General features: G+C 48.5%; 2 protein-coding genes across 4 annotated transcripts; one reads left to right on the top strand and one right to left on the bottom strand.

Moving 5' to 3' along the window:
* Positions 1-236: 236 nt before the first annotated feature.
* ALDH9A1 (aldehyde dehydrogenase 9 family member A1) lies at positions 237-10,265 on the top strand. Of its 2 annotated transcripts, XM_031047198.2 has the most exons (12): positions 245-304; positions 466-587; positions 1,285-1,430; positions 2,526-2,655; positions 2,967-3,101; positions 3,600-3,796; positions 5,409-5,549; positions 6,247-6,435; positions 8,057-8,144; positions 8,501-8,642; positions 9,200-9,312; positions 9,420-10,265. In XM_031047198.2, exons 2-12 carry the CDS (start codon positions 473-475, stop codon positions 9,512-9,514), a joined length of 1,491 nt encoding a protein of 496 aa, XP_030903058.1. In that variant the 5' UTR covers positions 245-304; positions 466-472; the 3' UTR covers positions 9,515-10,265. The 2 variants fall into 2 exon arrangements, with proteins under 2 accessions (XP_005147124.2, XP_030903058.1); XM_005147067.3 differs by having other exon boundaries at positions 237-587.
* A 215-nt stretch (positions 10,266-10,480) lies between these two features.
* On the bottom strand, positions 10,481-16,936 carry MGST3 (microsomal glutathione S-transferase 3). 2 transcript variants are annotated; one of them, XM_031047306.2, is made up of 6 exons: positions 16,821-16,936; positions 14,008-14,131; positions 12,892-12,965; positions 12,242-12,299; positions 11,081-11,153; positions 10,481-10,720 (listed from the first exon to the last, which is right to left on the bottom strand). In XM_031047306.2, exons 2-6 carry the CDS (start codon positions 14,122-14,124, stop codon positions 10,611-10,613), a joined length of 432 nt encoding a protein of 143 aa, XP_030903166.2. In that variant the 5' UTR covers positions 14,125-14,131; positions 16,821-16,936; the 3' UTR covers positions 10,481-10,610. The 2 variants fall into 2 exon arrangements, with proteins under 2 accessions (XP_030903166.2, XP_005147125.2); XM_005147068.3 differs by lacking the exon at positions 16,821-16,936 and adding an exon at positions 16,617-16,717.
* Between the last annotated feature and the right edge of the window lie 1,193 nt (positions 16,937-18,129).

Here is an 18,129-nt window from a genome sequence, read left to right as displayed (position 1 = left end):
ACCAGAGGTCCCAGAATTACTGGGAAGTTTTTTACTGGATGCGTGGCAAGGGGATAAATCTGAAACACCTTACACAACGTGCAGCAGGTGCAATACCATGTTAACTGAGTTAATTCTCGCTGTTTTATAGAGTACGCACCACATAGGGTCTCTTGGGGAGCGGGAACTAGTTGCACACTGTACTCCGTAATACCTCCGAGCCGCCAGAGGTAGCCAGAGCGCTGAGCAGGGTTGCCGGCTCTGCCACACCTCGGCGCCCAAGCAGACGTACGTGCAGGGGTGTAGCGAATTCCGCGGCCCAGAGGTAAAAGGTGGCGGCGGTAGGGGCCGGTTGTGTCCTGGAGGCTGTGGGCTCTTCTCCCGTGGGGTTTTCCCAGCCCACCGCATTCACCCAACAGCCCAGCTGATGCTGGCGCGGACCCGGTTGTCGGCCTTCATTCCTTCTCTCTTCGTGATCCGATCCAGACTCGCCATGAGCAGCGCTACCGGCACCGTCACCATCCACCAGCCCCTCAACTACCGGGCGGGCGCCCGCGTTCATCCGGCCGACGGCGGGCCGGCTGAGGAGGTGTATGAGCCTGCCACAGGTACAGCCCCGCTCTGTCTGCTTGGGGTAAGGGGGTTGACCCTACGCTGAGACGGGGGGTCGGTGCCCGGAGTTTCCTCTTTGTATTTGTCTGTAAGGGTCGGAGGCTTTCGGCTTCTCCCGCTGTCAAATGCTGCCTGTGAAGGCGTCCTTAACGCTGTGGTGGTCTGATGACTGCGTTTTGCCTCCTGCAGTGCAGGTCCATTGTCAGACTTCTCAGCATAAATCAGCTCTGACTTGCTGTCAAACAAATAATCTAGTGGTGCCTGATCTTGGCAAACAACGCGATTTAAACATTTCTAATTTTTTTTTTAACTGGAGGTATGTAGGTTTCAGCAGAATCATTTCAAGAAAGATGGCATTTAACTATGTAGAACAATATGTAATAGAGCCGTGAGGCTTGTGGTAGAAGTATAACAAACTCCAGTAAGAAACAGAGAAATTCTGTAGTGAGTTGAGCTAATCAGTAACCAGAACAGGACTGTGGAGAATTACAGATCTTTAAATCAGAGCAACTGAATTGCAGTGCCTCTTCTATAGCCAATTAAAAATCAGTGGAATCACAGCATGAAGTTGTGTAGCCTGGTAGAGATAACTGGACTAAAGTCTTTGTGTTTTGATGTAAGATAAACTACATTCTTCAGTGCCCTTTTTCTGAGACTTCTGTCTTATTTATTTCATGTTTAAAATGTTCCCAGGTCGTGTGATATGCAAGGTGCTCTGCTCTGGGGAGAAGGAAGTTGATCTGGCTGTGCAGAGTGCAAAGGTTGCCTTTAAAATATGGAGTCAGATGTCTGGCATGGAGAGAAGCAGGGTACTGCTGGAGGCTGCCAGAATTATTCGGGTATGTTGTGGAAGCTCACCTCTTCTTTTGGAGAGGTTCTGTCTCTGAGCTTTCTTATGGGTTAAAGTGGCTGCTGGGGGCTACCAGCAGGACTTCCTGAGCTCCAGAAGGAGCACGAGAGTTAAAACCCACCTGTGATCAGAAGACAGTAGGCTGTCTTTGGCAGGACTTTAGTCTGTCGCTGTATTCCAGACCAGTGTGTACCTTCTCTGTTTAATTCTGTTAAAAGACACAAAACTAAAGCCATTCAATTGACATCTTTCATCTTACTTCTTTTCATAGCTTCAAAGATAAAGCATCACTGCATAGAGTTTCAAAGTTGAAATTGCATAACTGTTACATTCTTGAACTTTTCAGCTTGTCAAGACACTGCTTGTGCAAGCTTGCAAGACACTGCAAGTCACGTGGCTGGAGTAGGCCTTGTTTTAGCACAACGTTAGAATGCTGACTTTTAGATAGCAGATGACACACATGGGAGAGGATACAAGCAAGCTAGCTTTATCACAAACTCCTTTGTGAGATAACTTGTTCTTAGATGTTAACATTAAAGCACAGATTTGTAAGAAACCAGACTTTCTTTCCCTGGTATGTGTATGTGATGAGAGAACTTTTTTTTTTTTTTTTTTTTTTGCCAAACTTCTGTTTTTGCCACATTTCCACAGCAGGATACTGTTTCTGCCTGGGTTACGGTCTGTTAAAGGACAAGTCACAGCTGTGTTGCTTTGTTTGCCCTTCACTAAGTCCTCTGGTTCCATTTTGATCTTGCTGTTTGCTCTTCTTCCCAGTCCATTGTTTGCCAGCTGGCTTCTAAGTTCAGGTTTGCTCACCTTTTAGATAAACAGGGATGTTAAGCAAGACTGGACAAGCAGGGAACCTCAGTGTTTGCCTGATATTCCCCTACGATCAGCTGGCCCAGGGAAACTGATGAATAGCAGTTGGGAATGTACATTTTAGAGATGACAGTTTCTCACAGCAGAGCCTGGCTTACTGATTGCAGAGTCTTGTTTGGGACTTACATGCTTGGGAAGCGGCTACCTCATTGTGGGGTTCTGCTATAGGCTTCTCTAACATGTCATTGCTCTGTGCCTCTTACAGGAGCAGAAAGAAGAAATTGCCACCATGGAAACCATCAACAATGGGAAATCCATCTTTGAAGCCAGAGTGGACATCGACATATCCTGGCAGTGCCTGGAGTATTACGCAGGACTGGCAGGATCTCTAGCTGGTGAGAACATTAGCAGAATTTGCTCTTTACTCTCTGTCCTGCCACTCACATTCCCTGGTAACTCTATGGCACAAGACCATCTTTGCTGCTGATTTCTCTAAGAGATGGACTACTGCTTTTTTTCTGAAGATCTTGGATTTTCAGAGATCTCTACCTAATGCTGCTGTGTTCTGTTGCAACTTACACACCTTCTGTGAACTTGCTGGGGTAAAAGCCGTGTGTCTGTTCCAAATTAAAGTGAGTTCTGGCCCCTGGAGCTCTGATGAGACAGGTAGGGGCTTTATTCTTCTGGCTGTTTCTTTTCTTTCCAGGTGAACACATCCAACTTCCAGGGGGATCCTTTGGGTACACTCGGAGAGAGCCCCTCGGAGTGTGTGTTGGGATTGGAGCCTGGAATTACCCTTTCCAGATTGCCTGCTGGAAGTCTGCCCCAGCCTTGGCTTGTGGTAATAGAGACTGCCTATACAAGCTTCTCCTTGAAGCCAAATCATCCTATGGGAAAGAGTGATTTGGGGGATGAAGTCTAGGATTACCTTGAAGGAGGTGTTAAAGGATTAGCAGAGCCTTCAAGCTGCTACTCTGGCAGGAAGAGAAAAGAAATGGAAGTGAAAACACGGCAGATGCCAAGAGGGTGGGAGTGCATAAGGAGCAAGGCTGATTGCGTGACTTTGTACCATAAAGGAAGGTCTCTGGAAATGTCTGTAGTGCAGGATCAGCAGCCCCATCTTCCCTGGGCTTTCCCAGCAGGAAAGTGCAATTACTCTCTTTTGCTGGTTGCAGTGTTCATCTGAAACTGTTTCCCTTTCTCTTGGGGGGGATCTTCTGGGATATGTTGAGACAAACTCTGTGTGAGGTGAGGTTTTTTGTTCGTTTGGGGTATTTTTTCCTCCTTTTAAAGCAGTTCAGGTGTTAACCCCACCTTGCCTCTGTCTGCATTCCCCTAGGCAATGCGATGGTCTTCAAGCCTTCTCCCTTCACCCCTGTTTCAGTGGTGAAGTTGGCAGAGATCTTCACAGAGGCCGGTGTGCCCAAGGGGCTCTTCAACGTGGTGCAGGGTGGGGCAGCCACAGGCCAGTTCCTCTGTCATCACCCAGATGTGGCCAAAATCTCTTTTACTGGCAGTGTGCCAACTGGCATGAAGGTAAGGGCACCTTTGCAGTCAGGGATGCAAGAGGTCTGTAGTGCTGGCCTTCATGGTGTGTTGTGGATGCCAGTACCTTCTTGAGCTTTTGTGCATGAGGCTTGTAAAGATGGGGTGGGAGTCAGCACATTTCAGTCTGAACAAGGAGCTTGCACATACAAATGATACTAAGTTACTTTGGGGCTCCCATTAGCCCACTGAGCACTGGCTTGGGTGCTCGGTCTTTTTAGAGGAACCCCATGGTCATCTTCCCTTATGTAGACACTGGTTGCAGTGAAGTCTCTGAGCTGCTAGAGTGGCTATCTATGTGGGGAAGAGGGTATGTAAAACAGCAGTGCTATGAAATTATGTGAATGTTTCCAGCAGTAATAGTTCACTTTAGCTGCTTAGAGTCTACTGGTTTTAAGCAAGAGGTTAGTTTCTGTGAATTTCTTAAGCTCAATTTATTCTTCAAAAATTAAAAGTCCCTAAAAAGACTTCTAGAAATAAATTCTGATTTGAAAGAGGGGAACCTCGTGAAGATTAACAAGGGGAGGTGCAAGGTCCTGCATATGGGTTGGGGCAGTCCTAAGCACAGCTGCAGGATGGGCAGAGACTGGATTGAAAGCAGCCCTGAGAAGGACTTGGGGGTATTGGTTGATGAGAAGCTCAACATGAGCTGACAGTGTGTGCTCGCAGCCCAGAAAACCAGCTGTATCCTGAGCTGCATCAAAAGGAGTGTGACCAGGTGACCAGCAGGTTGAGGGAAGGGGATTCTCCCCCTCTGATGAGATCCCATCTGGAGTAGTGCTCTGGGCTCCCTAACATAAGAAGGATGTGGACCTGTTGGAATGAGCCCAGATGAAGGCCACAGAGCTGGTCAGAGAGCTGGAGCACCTCTGCTATGGAGAGGTGCTGAGAGAGTTGGGTTTGTTCAGCCTGGGGAAGGCTCCAGGGAGACCTTAGAGCAGCTTCTGGTGCCTAAAGGGGACTTAAAAAAAATCTGGAGAGGGTCTTTTTACAAGAGCATATAGTGACAGGGGGAATGGCTTTAAGCTGAAAGAGGGTAGACGTAGATGAGATACAAGAAAGAAATTCTTTACTGTGAGGTTGGTGAGGCAGTGGCACAGGTTACCCAGAGAAGCTGTGGCCACCCCATCCCTGGCAGTGTTCAAGGCCGGGTTGGACGGTGCTTAGAGCAACCTGGTCTAGTGGAAGGTGTCCGGGCCCATGGCAGGGAGTTGGAACTGAATGACCTTTAAGGCCCCTTCCAACCCAACGATTCTGTGGTTCTGTGAAATGTTGCCCTTGAACACTACATGTGTGTACCTGTGGGGTGCAGTGACAGATGCAGTTACAGCTGTCCTCAGCTTACACTGAGCATGAGACTTCCTGTAAATGACTCTTCAGGTTTTGTTGGTTTCATCTTCAGAAAATAATAAGAATCAAGCCCTCTGAAACCATCCCCAGTTTGAACTACATGCATCTAGGAAACCCAACTTGCCCTTTGTGCTGCTTCTGTTGTTGGTGAAGGGCCCTGCAGGAACTCACCTTTTGGGTCTCTGTTCCCTCCCTTCACCAGCCTTCCCTTTGCCAGTGGGTCACTTGTCTCTTCTGTCCTTGTTTCCCTCAGATTATGGAGATGGCAGCTAAAGGCATCAAGCCAGTCACCTTGGAGCTGGGGGGCAAATCCCCCCTTATCATCTTTTCAGACTGTGCCCTGGAGAATGCTGTGAATGGAGCCCTCATGGCCAACTTCCTTACACAGGGTGAGGTGTGTGTCCATGTGGCAGGATCAGTCCTCCCCAGTGAGGTGGAGGGTTTGAGAATGGGGCAGCAGAGCCAGGCTGTGGCCTTTTGTAGTGAGGGATGCCCTAAAGTCCCTATCTTGCTGTGCATTTCCCTGTGCAGTGTCACAAAGGATCGGAAGTGTTGGCCTTGGAGAAGGTAGTATATATTGTCCCAGCAGAGTGTGTCTTAGCTGGTGTCATGTCCTTCCCAGAAGTGGAACTTCTCTAACAGCCAGTACCCAGCTCAGAGCAGCTGTTCCTGTGCTGGTACCCTTTGGAGGGGCAGCAGGTTCTAGTTTTGTGTGCTAAGCCATGGCCCTATGGGACTCTGTTCCAAATTTGGGATCTCCACATGTGCTGCAGGTTTTTTGAAATCCTGTTGGCAAATGGGCTTACCAGATTCATCTCTGGGAACTGAAGTCAGCTAAAGTTCTCTTCTGCTTGTGACTTGATGCAGTTTTGCCACGTGGTGGCATCAGTACTATTATGTCCAGCACGGATTGTTCAGTGCAGTCATGAGCAGCAGGGTAATCTAGTCTTCTTTGTTCCCAGGGACAAGTTACCTGGTTTAGTAGCTGTGGAGGTGCTTTCCTGAGAACCTTTGTAGCAGGAGCCAAACAGGGAAGGATTGTGGAGTGCTTGTTGTTTGTCGTGTACTGAACCACCTGTCCTGTATCTCAGGTGTGCTGCAATGGCACGCGGGTATTTGTGGAGAGGAAGATACTAGATGTTTTTACAAAAGAGGTGGTGAAACGCACACAGAAAATCAAAATTGGAGACCCACTTCTGGAAGACACGCGGATGGGAGCCCTCATCAACCGAGCCCACCTCGATCGTGTCCAGGGCTTTATCAAGCAGGCAAAGGAACAGGTGAGACTGTGATGCCACCTTGTGACTGCCCTGAAATATCACTGTCTTGTTAGACAAACAGTCCAGAGCTGCTTTCCAGCCCCATGCCTTCCAGTTAAGCTGGTTTTATTTCTCTGTTGTGGTTGAATTACTCGGTAAGTGTCTTGTGCCACTGGATACATAAGACTGTGGGACCTGACGAGATGCATCGCAGCATCCTCAGGTCACTGGCTGATGTAGTTACCAAACCACTCTCCATGATATCTGAAAAGTCATGGCAGTCAGGTGACTGGAAAAAGGGAAACATTACACCCATTTTTAAGAAGGTTATAAAGGAGGACCTTGGTGCCTGCTGACCTGTCAGCCTCATCTCTGTGTCTGGGAAGATCATGGAATGGATCCTCCTAGAAGCTATGTGAAGGCATATGGAGGGCAGAGCAGTGATTCAAGACAGCCGGTATGGCATCACCAAGGTCAGGCAAGTCCTGTCTGACCAATCTAGTGGCCTTCAATGATGGAGTGACTACATTAATAGACAAAGGAAGATGTATGGATATTGTCTATCTGGACTTCTCTAAGGCCTCTGACACAGTTCCCCACAACATTCTTCTTTCTAAATTGGAGAGAGATGGATTTGATGGGTGGACTGTTTTGTGTGTGGGGAATTGGATAGTTGCATCAGAGGGTAGTGGTCAATGGCTCAATGACCAGATGCAGATTGGTAATAGGGGTGTCCCCCAGGGGTCTGCAATGGGACCAGTACTGTTTGTTATCTTCGTCAGTGACACAGGCAGTGGGATTGAGTGCACCCTTGGCAAGTTTGCTGATGACACCAAGCTGAGTAGTGCAGTTTACATGCCTGAGAGATGGGATGTCATCCAGAGGGACTTGAACAAGCTTGAGAAGTGGGCCCATGTGAACCTCAGGAGGCTCAGTAAGGCCAAGTCCAAGGTGCTGCGTATGGGTTGGGGCACACCCTGGTATCTACAGTCTTGGAGATGAAGGGATTGAGAGCAGCCTTGAGGAGAAGGACTTGGGGGTAGTGGTGGATGAAGAGTTGGATGTGAACCCACGGTGTGCACTCACAGCCCAGAAAGCTGACTGTATCCTGGGCTGCATCAAAGTGTGACCAGCAGGTTGAGGGAAGGGGATTCTGCTCCTCCACTCCCTTGAGACCCTGCCTGTGGTACTGTGTTCACTTCTGGGCTCCCCAACCTAAGAAGGATGTGGACCTTTGGAGCAAGCCTGGAGGAAGGCCACAAAGATGGTCAGAGGGCTGGAGCACCTCTGCTATGGAGACAGGCTGAGAGAGTTGGGCTTCTTCAGCCTGGAGAAGAAAAGACTCCAGGGAGACCTTATTACAGTCTTCCAGTACCTAAAGGGGGCTATAAGAAAAACGGGGGCAAACTTTTTAGCAGGTCCTGTTGCAACAGGACAAGGGATGATGGTTTTAAAGTAAAAGAGGATAGATTTAGACTACATATATGGAAAGAATTATTCACTGTGAGGGTGGTGAAACACTGGAATGGGTTGCCCAGAGAGGTGGTAGATACCCTGTCCTTGGAACCATTCACGGGCAGGTTGGAGGAGCTCTGAGCTATGCCAGCTGAGCAGGATGCTCCTCTGCTTGGCTCTTTTTCAGGGGGCAGAGGTTCTGTGTGGTGGGGACCTGTATGTGCCAGATGACCCAAAGCTGAAGAATGGCTACTACATGCGACCCTGTGTGTTAGGTATGATCATTCCTGTTCATGGTAGTGCAGTCTTCTACACAGATGTTGCTGAGTTTCTTCTCAAGAAAGCTGTGTTCAGTGTAACCTGGCTTTGTGTATTTCCACAGTGTGGGCAGACACTCATATGGGTATCCAGAGAAATCTCTGCTGTTGAAGGGTCTGACAGGAATCAGGCATTTTGTGCCTTTGCTGCCTTGAGATGCAAGATGGGGCTTGCTCCTTTGCTAGCCAAGCTGAGGGGGAGCGGGTGCTGTGCAGTGCTGAGTGCTAGCTTGAGGGCTGTGTGGGTTGCTGAATGCATAGGCTGTGTAATTAGATCTTCCTCTTAAAGCACATGTGCTCTGCCATGCTTCCAGGGAATTGTACAGATGACATGACATGTGTGAAGGAAGAGATCTTTGGGCCTGTCATGTCCATTCTGCCATTTGACACGGAGGAGGAGGCTGTGGAAAGAGCTAATGCCACTAAATTTGGCCTGGCAGGTGGAGTCTTCACCAGGTATGACTGGAAAGTGTGGCTGGTGTGGAAGCCGTCTAGGGAGGGGAGAAGAAGGGAAATACTGTGACAACTTGATGTTTGTCTTGCAGTGCCTGGCATACACATGGATATTCTGTTCCAGAAAAGCTGGAGCAAGGGATTGCCAAGAGGGAACTTTATAAATGACTATGCTCTCCTCCCATTTTTTTCCTGAAGGGCTAAATGGGCCCAGCTGTCCTTCAGACTCCTTCCAGCCTGTGCTTGGCCTGCTGCCTGCCTTCCTGCATCTCCAGGTGACATGCAGCAGGAGCCTCCTATGCTGCTGAAAGCATGCAAAGACAGCTACTAGCTGTTTGCCATAGTCTGCTTTGCTGGTGTCCTTGTCCTGCCTTTTCAGATCAGTTTTGAATGTACTTGGGAATAGGTGATGTGTCCTTTTTGCCGGCAAAGACAGAGTAGGGCAGGTCAAACTCTGAAAACCGCTATGACCTTTTGATCTTTCTCTAGTGGTATGTTAGCTGCAGGGAAGGAGCGGGGTGAATGGGAAGTGATATAGCTAAACTGCCCTTTTCCTGCAGGGATATCCAGAAGGCTCACAGGGTAGTGGCTGCTCTCAAGGCTGGGATGTGCTTCATTAATAACTACAACCTCAGCCCTGTGGAGCTGCCTTTTGGAGGATACAAGGCATCAGGTGAGCTGTTTGACCTTCCCTGGTATGACTACATGCCAGTTAGATGGGTATGAGTGGTACCTGGTACTGCATGGAGCTGTGTTCTCAATTCTGTCTTGTCGCTGCAGGATTTGGCAGAGAGAATGGACGGGCAGCCATTGAGTACTACTCGCAGCTGAAGACTGTATGTGTGGAGATGGGTGATGTGGAATCAGTGTTTTAGTGCCTCTGGGGTTGCCTCAACGGAGCATCAACCAGTTCTTACATGTTAGACAGAGATACGGATCATGTACACAGCAATAAAGTGCTCTAAAATTTTGAGTAAGTGAAGTGCCTGGGAGGGGAGACATTGCTGCAGCAGCATTTATTCACCCTCCCCCTGTAGGATAAGGGCCTGCCTGGTGCAGGATGGGAACCTCTGAGTAGGAGGTAGCAGCGTGACTTTCAGCAGCATCTCATGCAACTAAGTAGGTGTTACTAGAGGTTTATCAGTAGCAGCGGTCTTGCACAGGTTCTTTCTAGTGCAGCATGCACCTCCCACCATCAGTCAACTTTTTAAAAGGTATGTCCCTACTCAATGCATGTATAAGCTCTTGGACATTGATAACCTGTAGCTACAGGCTCCATCTCATCTAGTCTCTGATAAAGGTAGGATTGTTCACTTCCTCTAGCTCCCATAACACAAGTTCTGCTTTTTCTGTCTGTGCCTTACTTCCAAGGTGGAACAAGCTATTGTGGGGATGTTTAGTTAATGTCACCTGGGACAGGCATGGCCCTGAGAATCATCCCCACAGAGCAGGGAGCACAACTAGGATCCAGCCTAGGTTAGAGTCCTGCTGCTCTTAAATGCTATTTGACTTCCTTCCTATAAACCTACTCTTTATAAAGACTATCAAGCAACAACTTTAAATGCTAGCTAACAGCTTTTTTTTTTCTTTTTGTAGCAATCAAATAAATATTAACTCTGTTTGGAACATGTTCTTGTATTGTGACATGAATGGAGAGGTGCAGAAATAGGGTTGTTGCTGTATGGGTTAAACAAGTTGCAAGATGGCTGTTTGATCACTGAAATCATATAAGCTAGAACATCTCTCTGTGACAAGCAGATTCCTGTGAGTCTACAAAATCAGAGTTGTTCTGGCATTCTGCAAACTTCTTAAGAAAACCCTCTGTATCTTTAGAATGAAAATACGGAATTGACAACTTCATTTTATTGAATGAGGAAAGGTAAAAAGAACCCCAACAAAAACCAGGAAATGTTCTACAAGAAAACAAACTAAAAATCCCTTTAATTTCCCAGATAGCCATTATGATGTCAGTTAGTTCTTGCCAATCCAGCCGAGGTGCTGGAAAGCTGAATACACGCCTGTGCCCACCATCCCAATGAGTGCAAGTGAACCAAGGGCCCCTCTGCTTCGATTTTTTGGTTCTGAAAAAAGAAGATGACATGTTTGGTTAGTTCAGCAGCCCATTACTGGAGGAAGAGCCCATACTGAAAATTAAAAGAGGAAGCAGGAACTTAAGATAAATCACAAGGCAAACCAGCAGGCACCAGTTCAGGCCATGTACCTATCATCAGTCTGCACTATTATTAGACTAGTGCTCTTCCCATCAGTAGGAAGAGCATACTGCAGCATTAGCAGCCTATGGACCTCCACCCTTTTCTCAATATCCTGACTGGAAGCTTTATGCTGACTCTTTGATGTGAGCTGGAGTAAAAAGCTCTGAGGCCACTGCAGGAGACTTGAGTTTCCAAGCACCTGCTGTGTGCTGCAGACTAAAGACCTACCTCCTGTGTAGTAACCATAGGCATAAAGGAGTCTTCCAACGATCCAGGTGAGGCCAAGCCCTGTGGCAATCCGCTAGAGAGAAAAGAGAAGCATTAAGGCATGTGCATAGGTGTTCTAGCAGCCCTGCTTCAAAGGAGTAACCACCAACTACAGCAAGGGTCCTGACCTTGCTAGGAAAGCTGGGAGTCAGCAAGGGGGAGGTGGGTGACTGATGCAGTGCGCTAGATTGAGTTTTGTATAGGACGATTCACTTTCATGACACCTTTGGGGAGAGAGCATGCAATGTACTGCTGAACCTTGCTCTTGCAGCACAGCTCCTCCCAGGCAAGACATGGGGCAAGTCATACAGGCAGCAGCACTGTCCAATTAATGAGCAATACCAAGTGCCAGGATCTTGGAGGCAGATGTTGCCCCAAGCCCCACTTCAGTGTCTACTGATGCACACAGTTTTCTGTTTTGGGTGTGACAAGTTTCCACTTGGAGCTTGCTGCAATGTGACTCCAGTTTGTCATATTTGCCTATGCTATTTCTTTCCCTCTCTGAAAAAAAATATTCAAGAAGGACCTGTTTTGTCTCTTGGTGGCAAAGAAAAAGCTACTGATTTTGGCCTCTCCTACATGCCTGCCTCCTCCTGAGCTGTCTACACCTTTCAGTGAAAAATAATCCAGGCTTTTTTTGATCCTTCACACACCTCTGGTGGTGGCAGTGAGGGGGAAGATCAGTGTTCCCCATCTATTCTTATCAGATAAAACTCCTCATGAAAGTGTGTTTCGATGGGAGGAAAAAGCATTCTTGTCATCAGCACAACCAGCTGCAGAGTAGCACTAATGTAAGCCCAGGAGGACCCTGCAGGCCTTGTCAAAACCAGGCAGGATTGGAGGGATCCTTCCACTCAGGGACTGGAGGCTGTGAATGCTTCTCTTTGTCCAACAAGGCAGCCTTAGGTGTAGGAAAGAGGTCTAATACCTGAAGTAGCAGGAACAAGTTTATTAAATAATTGTGATTTCTCTGCACAAGATCTCTACAACTACATTTTCAAAAGGGGCACAGCTGTGAAGCGTGATGTGGCTAGTGAAGCTGCCTGCTGCCTCACACCCTTCCCAAGTCAGGGAACAAGAGCAAAGTTCAGTCATGCAGACGTGCACTGCAGTGTCACTTACTGGGTGAAAGACTCCATCGGTGGCTAAAAAGAACAGGAAGACAGGGTAAACTTCCAACCTGAAAATAAAACCAAGGAGGTTATGTTTGTGCTCAAGTTGCTTACAAAGAGCAAACTCCAGAAATGCACAAGCTGTGAGCATCACCTGCCAAGGTCTCTGTTGGGCCTGTTACAGGTCTCCACGCTTGATGCTGCGGCCACAGATGGAGGAAAGAAGAAATCTGAGCATGCACAGATTTTCTGTGCCCTAAGCCCCTGCTAAATACTACTTACTATCAGGTAACCTAGGAGTTGTTACTTCCTGGTCTAGCATAGCTGGGTGAACTTAGGCTTATCCCCAGGGAGACCTGGACAAGTACAACAGATCAGCAGCCCCCAGATGGACTCTCCAGAAACAAGATTTTTAGTGTCTAGATCCACCCATGGAGACAAAAAGCCAGACACTGGGAAGAGGAGGCTGTTTCACAGCCCTGTCTCATGGTTTAAGACCTGAAAGAGCCAGCATGGCCTTACTGCTAAGTGTTGCACAGCAGCGTGTCTTCCTCAAGCACTGAGGATGAACCTAAGCATTTAGCAGCAGTGAGTCTCCAGCTGTAGGGCCTGCTCCACAATCTGGGCTATTTCCAAGGCCTGCATGCATACGTTGCTTACGTGTTCTGGTGTGCACGCTGGATGCAGTTGAACATACGCCCGTGTTCAGGATCTGTGCTGTACATGATTGGATACTGCAAAAAAGAATAAAGCAGCAGCAAAATATGAGCAAGTGCAGTCTGGGCTCAGAAATCTGTTCTCTAGCAATGGAGCAAGCCCTGCCACACCTCTACCTGGAAAGCCCAGTGCTCCCTGACTGCTTGCAGGACTGACCTGCCCTGCATCCCACAAATGCTTTGTTGAAATTGCTTGCCTCAGGTTGCTTCTTGAGCTACCTAAGCAACATAACTGTCCCTTGCTTTGAACAGAAGACAGCCAGGCACTGTGTGACCTCCCTGTTTAAATCCCGTCTCTGGAGAGGAGAACAAAGCACCCTTACCAAAGACATGCCCCTACATCTCCTCTGAGGAGCTGGCAACAGCCCATCACCCAGGAACAGCCCTGGGAGGACACATTTGCTGTAACCCTGACTTCATGCAGTAGGAGAGGTGTCACCCCAACAGGCACCGTGGCCTACAGCACATGCCCAGGGGTGACTTTGTGACCACCCCTGTTTGTGACTCCCCATAAAGGAGCATTTGTGCTGGAGCCAAGTGGCACAGAAGCCTCTGCATGCCATCATCCTGACTCATAGACAGGACTGGCTGCCCCCACCTATCCCACAGCTCTGTCAAGCTCAAAGGCTCCTCAATGGATGCTGAGGGAAGGTCACTTTGGAAGACTTCTTATGATAGGGCTCACATGTCCCTGAGTACGAGAAACCCTCCAGTCATTATTTTTCCACTATTATCCCTTTGCCCAAATGCTGCATCAGCCTTCTTTGCAGGGGAAAAAGGGATGTGCAGTTTCTTGTTCATCAGTGATTCCAAGCTCAAAGTCTTGTGCTTTCAGCTGCATCAGCTTGGTGGCAATCATCTCATGTCCCAAACCCCAAGCTCTGTCATGCCATCTGCTCCAGTCTGGAAAGCCAGAATAGCAGCTCCCCTTCTATATCCATGTGGTGGGGCAGGAAATGTTGGCAAATCACCCAAAATAAGCAAGGTGTCACCTAGCTTTTCTGCAACATCCCCTGCAGACTGGCTTCAACATTCCTGTTCCCTCAGCCTGAGCACTCACCTCCACGTTGTACTTCTTGCGAGCCTTGGCCACTTTCACTGCAAGGTGCATGACCAAGAAGAAGCTGGCAGCCCCTGTCAGGATGACGTAGCCATACTCCTTGGAGAGAACAGCCATGCTGGTGCTGTCAGAGAAAGAGAGCTTGTTACTATTTCAGGGTGTGACTGGTGAAGTGTCAGCTCAATACATGCAAGTATGTGTGTAGATGACTTGCTGAATATGGATCCAAGACCTCCCAGCACAGAGACTGGCTGAAGGAAAACAGAAACAGTAAGTTAAGGATTTTTTTTTCTTGGTGCCTGCTGGCTATTAAGCAGCACAAACCAAGGGTTCTCTGAACAATTCCTGTCAAGTAATCCTTAAAATGTCGTAAGTGTTGGTGGGAGGTGGTGTATGGAGCACCAGTGTTCTGCCTCTGGCTCAAAGCATGACTACAGCCAACAGTGGGTTTCATCAGCTCTGGCTGTGGCTGGCTAAGTCCTATCAACTCACTGACACTGACTGTGCTGTGCCAGGCCAGACGCTCTGGAGAGGTGGACGGAAACTGATTGTTCACAACCACTTCAACACCAGGGCTAGGGGCTACCAAATGAAGTCAGGAAATAGATCTGAAAAAAAACGAAAGAGGTGTTTCATGCAGTGAAAAGCAGACCTGTGGAACTCCCTGCTGAGGGATGCTGCCAATGCAGGCAGTTTTCATAAACTCAAGGAGAAACTAGGCAAGCTCTGGGAATAAGAAGTAAATTGGGAATTAGAATACAAACAAACACACACTGGCTCAGAAATCCCCTGAGCTGAAAGGAGCTGGGCTACATGAATAGTTAGTTTGTACAACTAAGGTCAACAATAAAACAATAATAAACCCCACCACAACAGCAATATCCACCAAACCTTTCTGGTAAAGAGGCACTGGCCAGATGAGTGATGATCAGCCCCATGGCTTCAAGGGACCCTCTCAAGGTCAAAAGTCAGTGAACAGCCTGCAACAACATGCAGCTGCTGGCATTTACCAGCATCTGCACAACCAAGTCTGCCAACCAGGAGGTGCCAGGGCTCATGTGGTTTTCATTTAATGGTTCTGCACTTCCTTGTGCAGGCCTTAGATGGAAGCATGGAGCACAAGGTGCGTCCAGCAGCCTCTGCCATGCTGCCCTGCAGAAAGGCTTTGTGGCATGCTTCTCCCTCCTTCCTGCTGCCCATTCTGCTGGTCCAGTCTGTGCTGCTGGGAGCTGCTGAACACTGAGCGCTCTGCCACCCCCCCTGGCTGCAAGCGAGCACAAGGGTCCTTCCCCATAATCATCTGCCATGGGTCCTCTTGCACAATCCCACACCTCAGATCTTGTCTGTTTGTGTGACCCTAGACAGTGTTGCATGATGAGCACAGCAGAAAACAGCAGAGACCTTTCTCCAGCATGGAGATGATTCCCTCTCCAAGCCAGCTGATGCCTACCTTTATCCAGTGCCTCCATGATTAATGAGGTTTTGGTGTCTCCTGTGCTATCCCAGCAGCACAAACTGTTAGTGTGGGGAAAATGGGCCACCTCATGGAACCGGTGCAAACAGCCTTCCTACTGCAGCAGCACTGCCCCCCTCCCCTCCAAGGGATATTAGTAATCAGAGGGTTTTATTTCTCATTTGCAAAGGGATTATTATCAATAGAGCAAGATGAAGACAACAGCTAGCTTTGTCCACATGAAGTCTGATACACAATTATCAGTAAGAACATTGAAATCCTAAAGTAACAAAGAAAAGTCAGCTGAACCCACATATAACAGAGGTTAGCACCTGACAGATGGCACACTGGAAATAGACCACATTCCCACTCAACAGGGTAAGTTGATGGTCACATTTCTCCTTTCAAATTACAAGGCTGGTGGAGAACACCTGCCAGCCAGCAAGAACCAGGCACTTTATCTTCACAGGCTAAACTATAGTATGAATTTTCATCTTTGCAGCAAACGTCATAGCAAGCATTACACCAGGTGTATTATAAAGTTGCTACTCTTACCCTGTTGGTATAAAACTGCATCTGAAACCTTTGCTTTAGTAATTTGGAGCTGTATTAAGCACTCCAAAGTCAACAGGACTTTCACCCTCTCTCCGACTGCATGCCTAATGCCTGTTTCTAGATTCTGGTCCCTCGAGCATTTCAGCAGCCTTTGTCTGCAGTTGTAAGGACTCTGCTGACAAGCACTGGCATGGCGCACAAGACTGAATTTGTATCTTCCATGCAGTGATGCTTCAGGCCAGGGCCACATGACCAAGAGATTCTGGAACATGACACAGCACTGACTGGGAGCTGTAGCTGAATTGCTCCTGGGGATGGTTTTACTCCATCAAGGAGATCAAGTTTGCCATAACACTACAGTTACTATGAGTCAGCAAACCTCAGCAAGTCGCACCGTGCAGACGAGCGCTTGGGTTCTGCCTGGACTCCCCGACAAAAGCTCAGGCTCTCTCAACCCAGGAGAGCCTTTCGACCCCTCTGTCAGCAGGCGAGCGCGCAGGCTTAGCTCCACAGGCAGTCTGCAAGCCCCGCGGCTAGGGTCAGGCTCTAAGCAAGCTGACCATGCCGGTGCGCATACAAGACACGGCCGCATCCCGCTCACCCTGCAGGAGCTTCTCCCCGAAGACTTGCCGGGCGGAACGGGAAGTCAGGGAGGAAGGTTACGGCGCCCGCTATTTTTTTTGCCCTCTATCAGGATAGTCACACAATAAGCATGCATTCGGAGCACTCACTCCGCCTGAGCTCCCTCCCCGCCGTGTTCCCCGCTGCCGGAGGGGCGAGCTGGGGCCCGGCAGCGCACACTTACCCTGGGGAGCGGCGCAGCGGAACCTAGCGAAGCACGTTCGGAGGCGGAAACGGAGTCCCGCCCGGGGCCGGGTCTGCCCGCGGCACCGCCTGCAGGCGGGACCCCGCAGTGCCCAACCCCCTGCTGCTGGCGGCGCGGAGCGGTGTTCACCGGCTTCGTGGGGCTTTCGGTTGTCGTTTGAGAGGTGAATTTAACGCGGATTCACGTGGCCCTGCGGAGGGTTTTGCAGTGCAAAAAGCAACCATGAAGTTTGCTGAGGGTACCTGTTCTACCCGGTAGTTCTGCATTATGCGTCCGCAGCACACAGATTCCTTCAAGGAATGCACTGCTGTGTCCACTCCTAAGAATTTTTGACATACCGATTATACCCAAGATAAAGATTGCAGCTTTGATTCGCAGTCTACAGTTTAACGTCCCTAAGAGAGTATACCGTGCTTCCTGAAACCTTCAGCTTTTCCTTTGTATTTCACCAGATCCTGCTAGTACTGGATGAAGAAGCAGTATTTCACATGTCAAGTCGAGGTATTTGGTCATGTAAATAGATACTTCTCTTTGCAATTGCCAGCGTTAAGAGATATGAAGGATCTTATTTACCTCTCAATTTTTTCTGATCTGTGTATGGGACTTTGGCATCGAAACACAAGCCATTTCTAAGAATACTTGGAGTGTGTGTAACTCATGTTTTTACGTTAGTTTTTAGATATGTGATACAAAACTGAAGCTGAACTTTGCAGTTCTGTCAATGTTCATAACATAACTGGTGGAGGTACAAGGGGTGTGTCTGCAGGAGGACAGATGATGTCTTTTGCTGTCACCAGTGTAATGGGGAAGCAAGCAAGACCCTGTGGGATCTTGGGCCCCTAAAAGTCCTGGATTTAACCTCTTTGCTCACGTACTTGCCTTTCCACACCAGAAAGTTCTTGGATTCCCTGGGGCTCCAGTAAGCTATCTAGGCTAGTCCCAGTAATCTCTGCTGGGCTTTCTGGCCAGGGAGGGCTTGGTGAACCCTGTGGCTAAACCACAGTGCTGGGGCCTTTCCCATGTTTCAGATTGTACCTCTTCAAGCAGGTCCCTATGGCCCTGCTTTTCTGTGGCCTTATGTTAAAGCAGAAGTGTAAATGCCTGGCATTGTCCACACTTCTCAAGCACTCCACCCAAATGAATTTTTTGCCAGTGTCCTCGGTCTGGGTGGAAGAAGACAAGTAGAGGTAGCATAGTGAGTAAAACTGGGGCAGACTTTCTTCTCTTGCAGCTTTATTTAACTTCAGGAAAAAACACTGAAAACCCAAAAAACAACTGAAGTGGGACA

The sequence above is a fragment of the Melopsittacus undulatus genome, chromosome 6 (assembly GCF_012275295.1).
Source record: "Melopsittacus undulatus isolate bMelUnd1 chromosome 6, bMelUnd1.mat.Z, whole genome shotgun sequence".
Classification (NCBI taxonomy): domain Eukaryota; kingdom Metazoa; phylum Chordata; class Aves; order Psittaciformes; family Psittaculidae; genus Melopsittacus; species Melopsittacus undulatus.
This window is presented reverse-complemented; position numbering and strand designations above follow the sequence as displayed.

Excerpts from the sequence above, each read along its gene's own strand:
- ALDH9A1 (XM_005147067.3), top strand. The coding sequence starts at position 407 with ATGCTGGCGCGGACCCGGTTGTCGGCCTTCATTCCTTCTCTCTTCGTG. Across the intron at positions 588-1,284 it reads GGTGTATGAGCCTGCCACAG|GTCGTGTGATATGCAAGGTG; the intron begins GTACAGCCCCGC and ends AAATGTTCCCAG. Across the intron at positions 3,797-5,408 it reads GTGTGCCAACTGGCATGAAG|ATTATGGAGATGGCAGCTAA; the intron begins GTAAGGGCACCT and ends TGTTTCCCTCAG.
- MGST3 (XM_031047306.2), bottom strand. The coding sequence starts at position 14,124 with ATGGCTGTTCTCTCCAAGGAGTATGGCTACGTCATCCTGACAGGGGCT. Across the intron at positions 12,966-14,007 it reads GCAAGAAGTACAACGTGGAG|TATCCAATCATGTACAGCAC; the intron begins GTGAGTGCTCAG and ends TCTTTTTTGCAG. Across the intron at positions 11,154-12,241 it reads CCGATGGAGTCTTTCACCCA|CGGATTGCCACAGGGCTTGG; the intron begins GTAAGTGACACT and ends TTTTCTCTCTAG.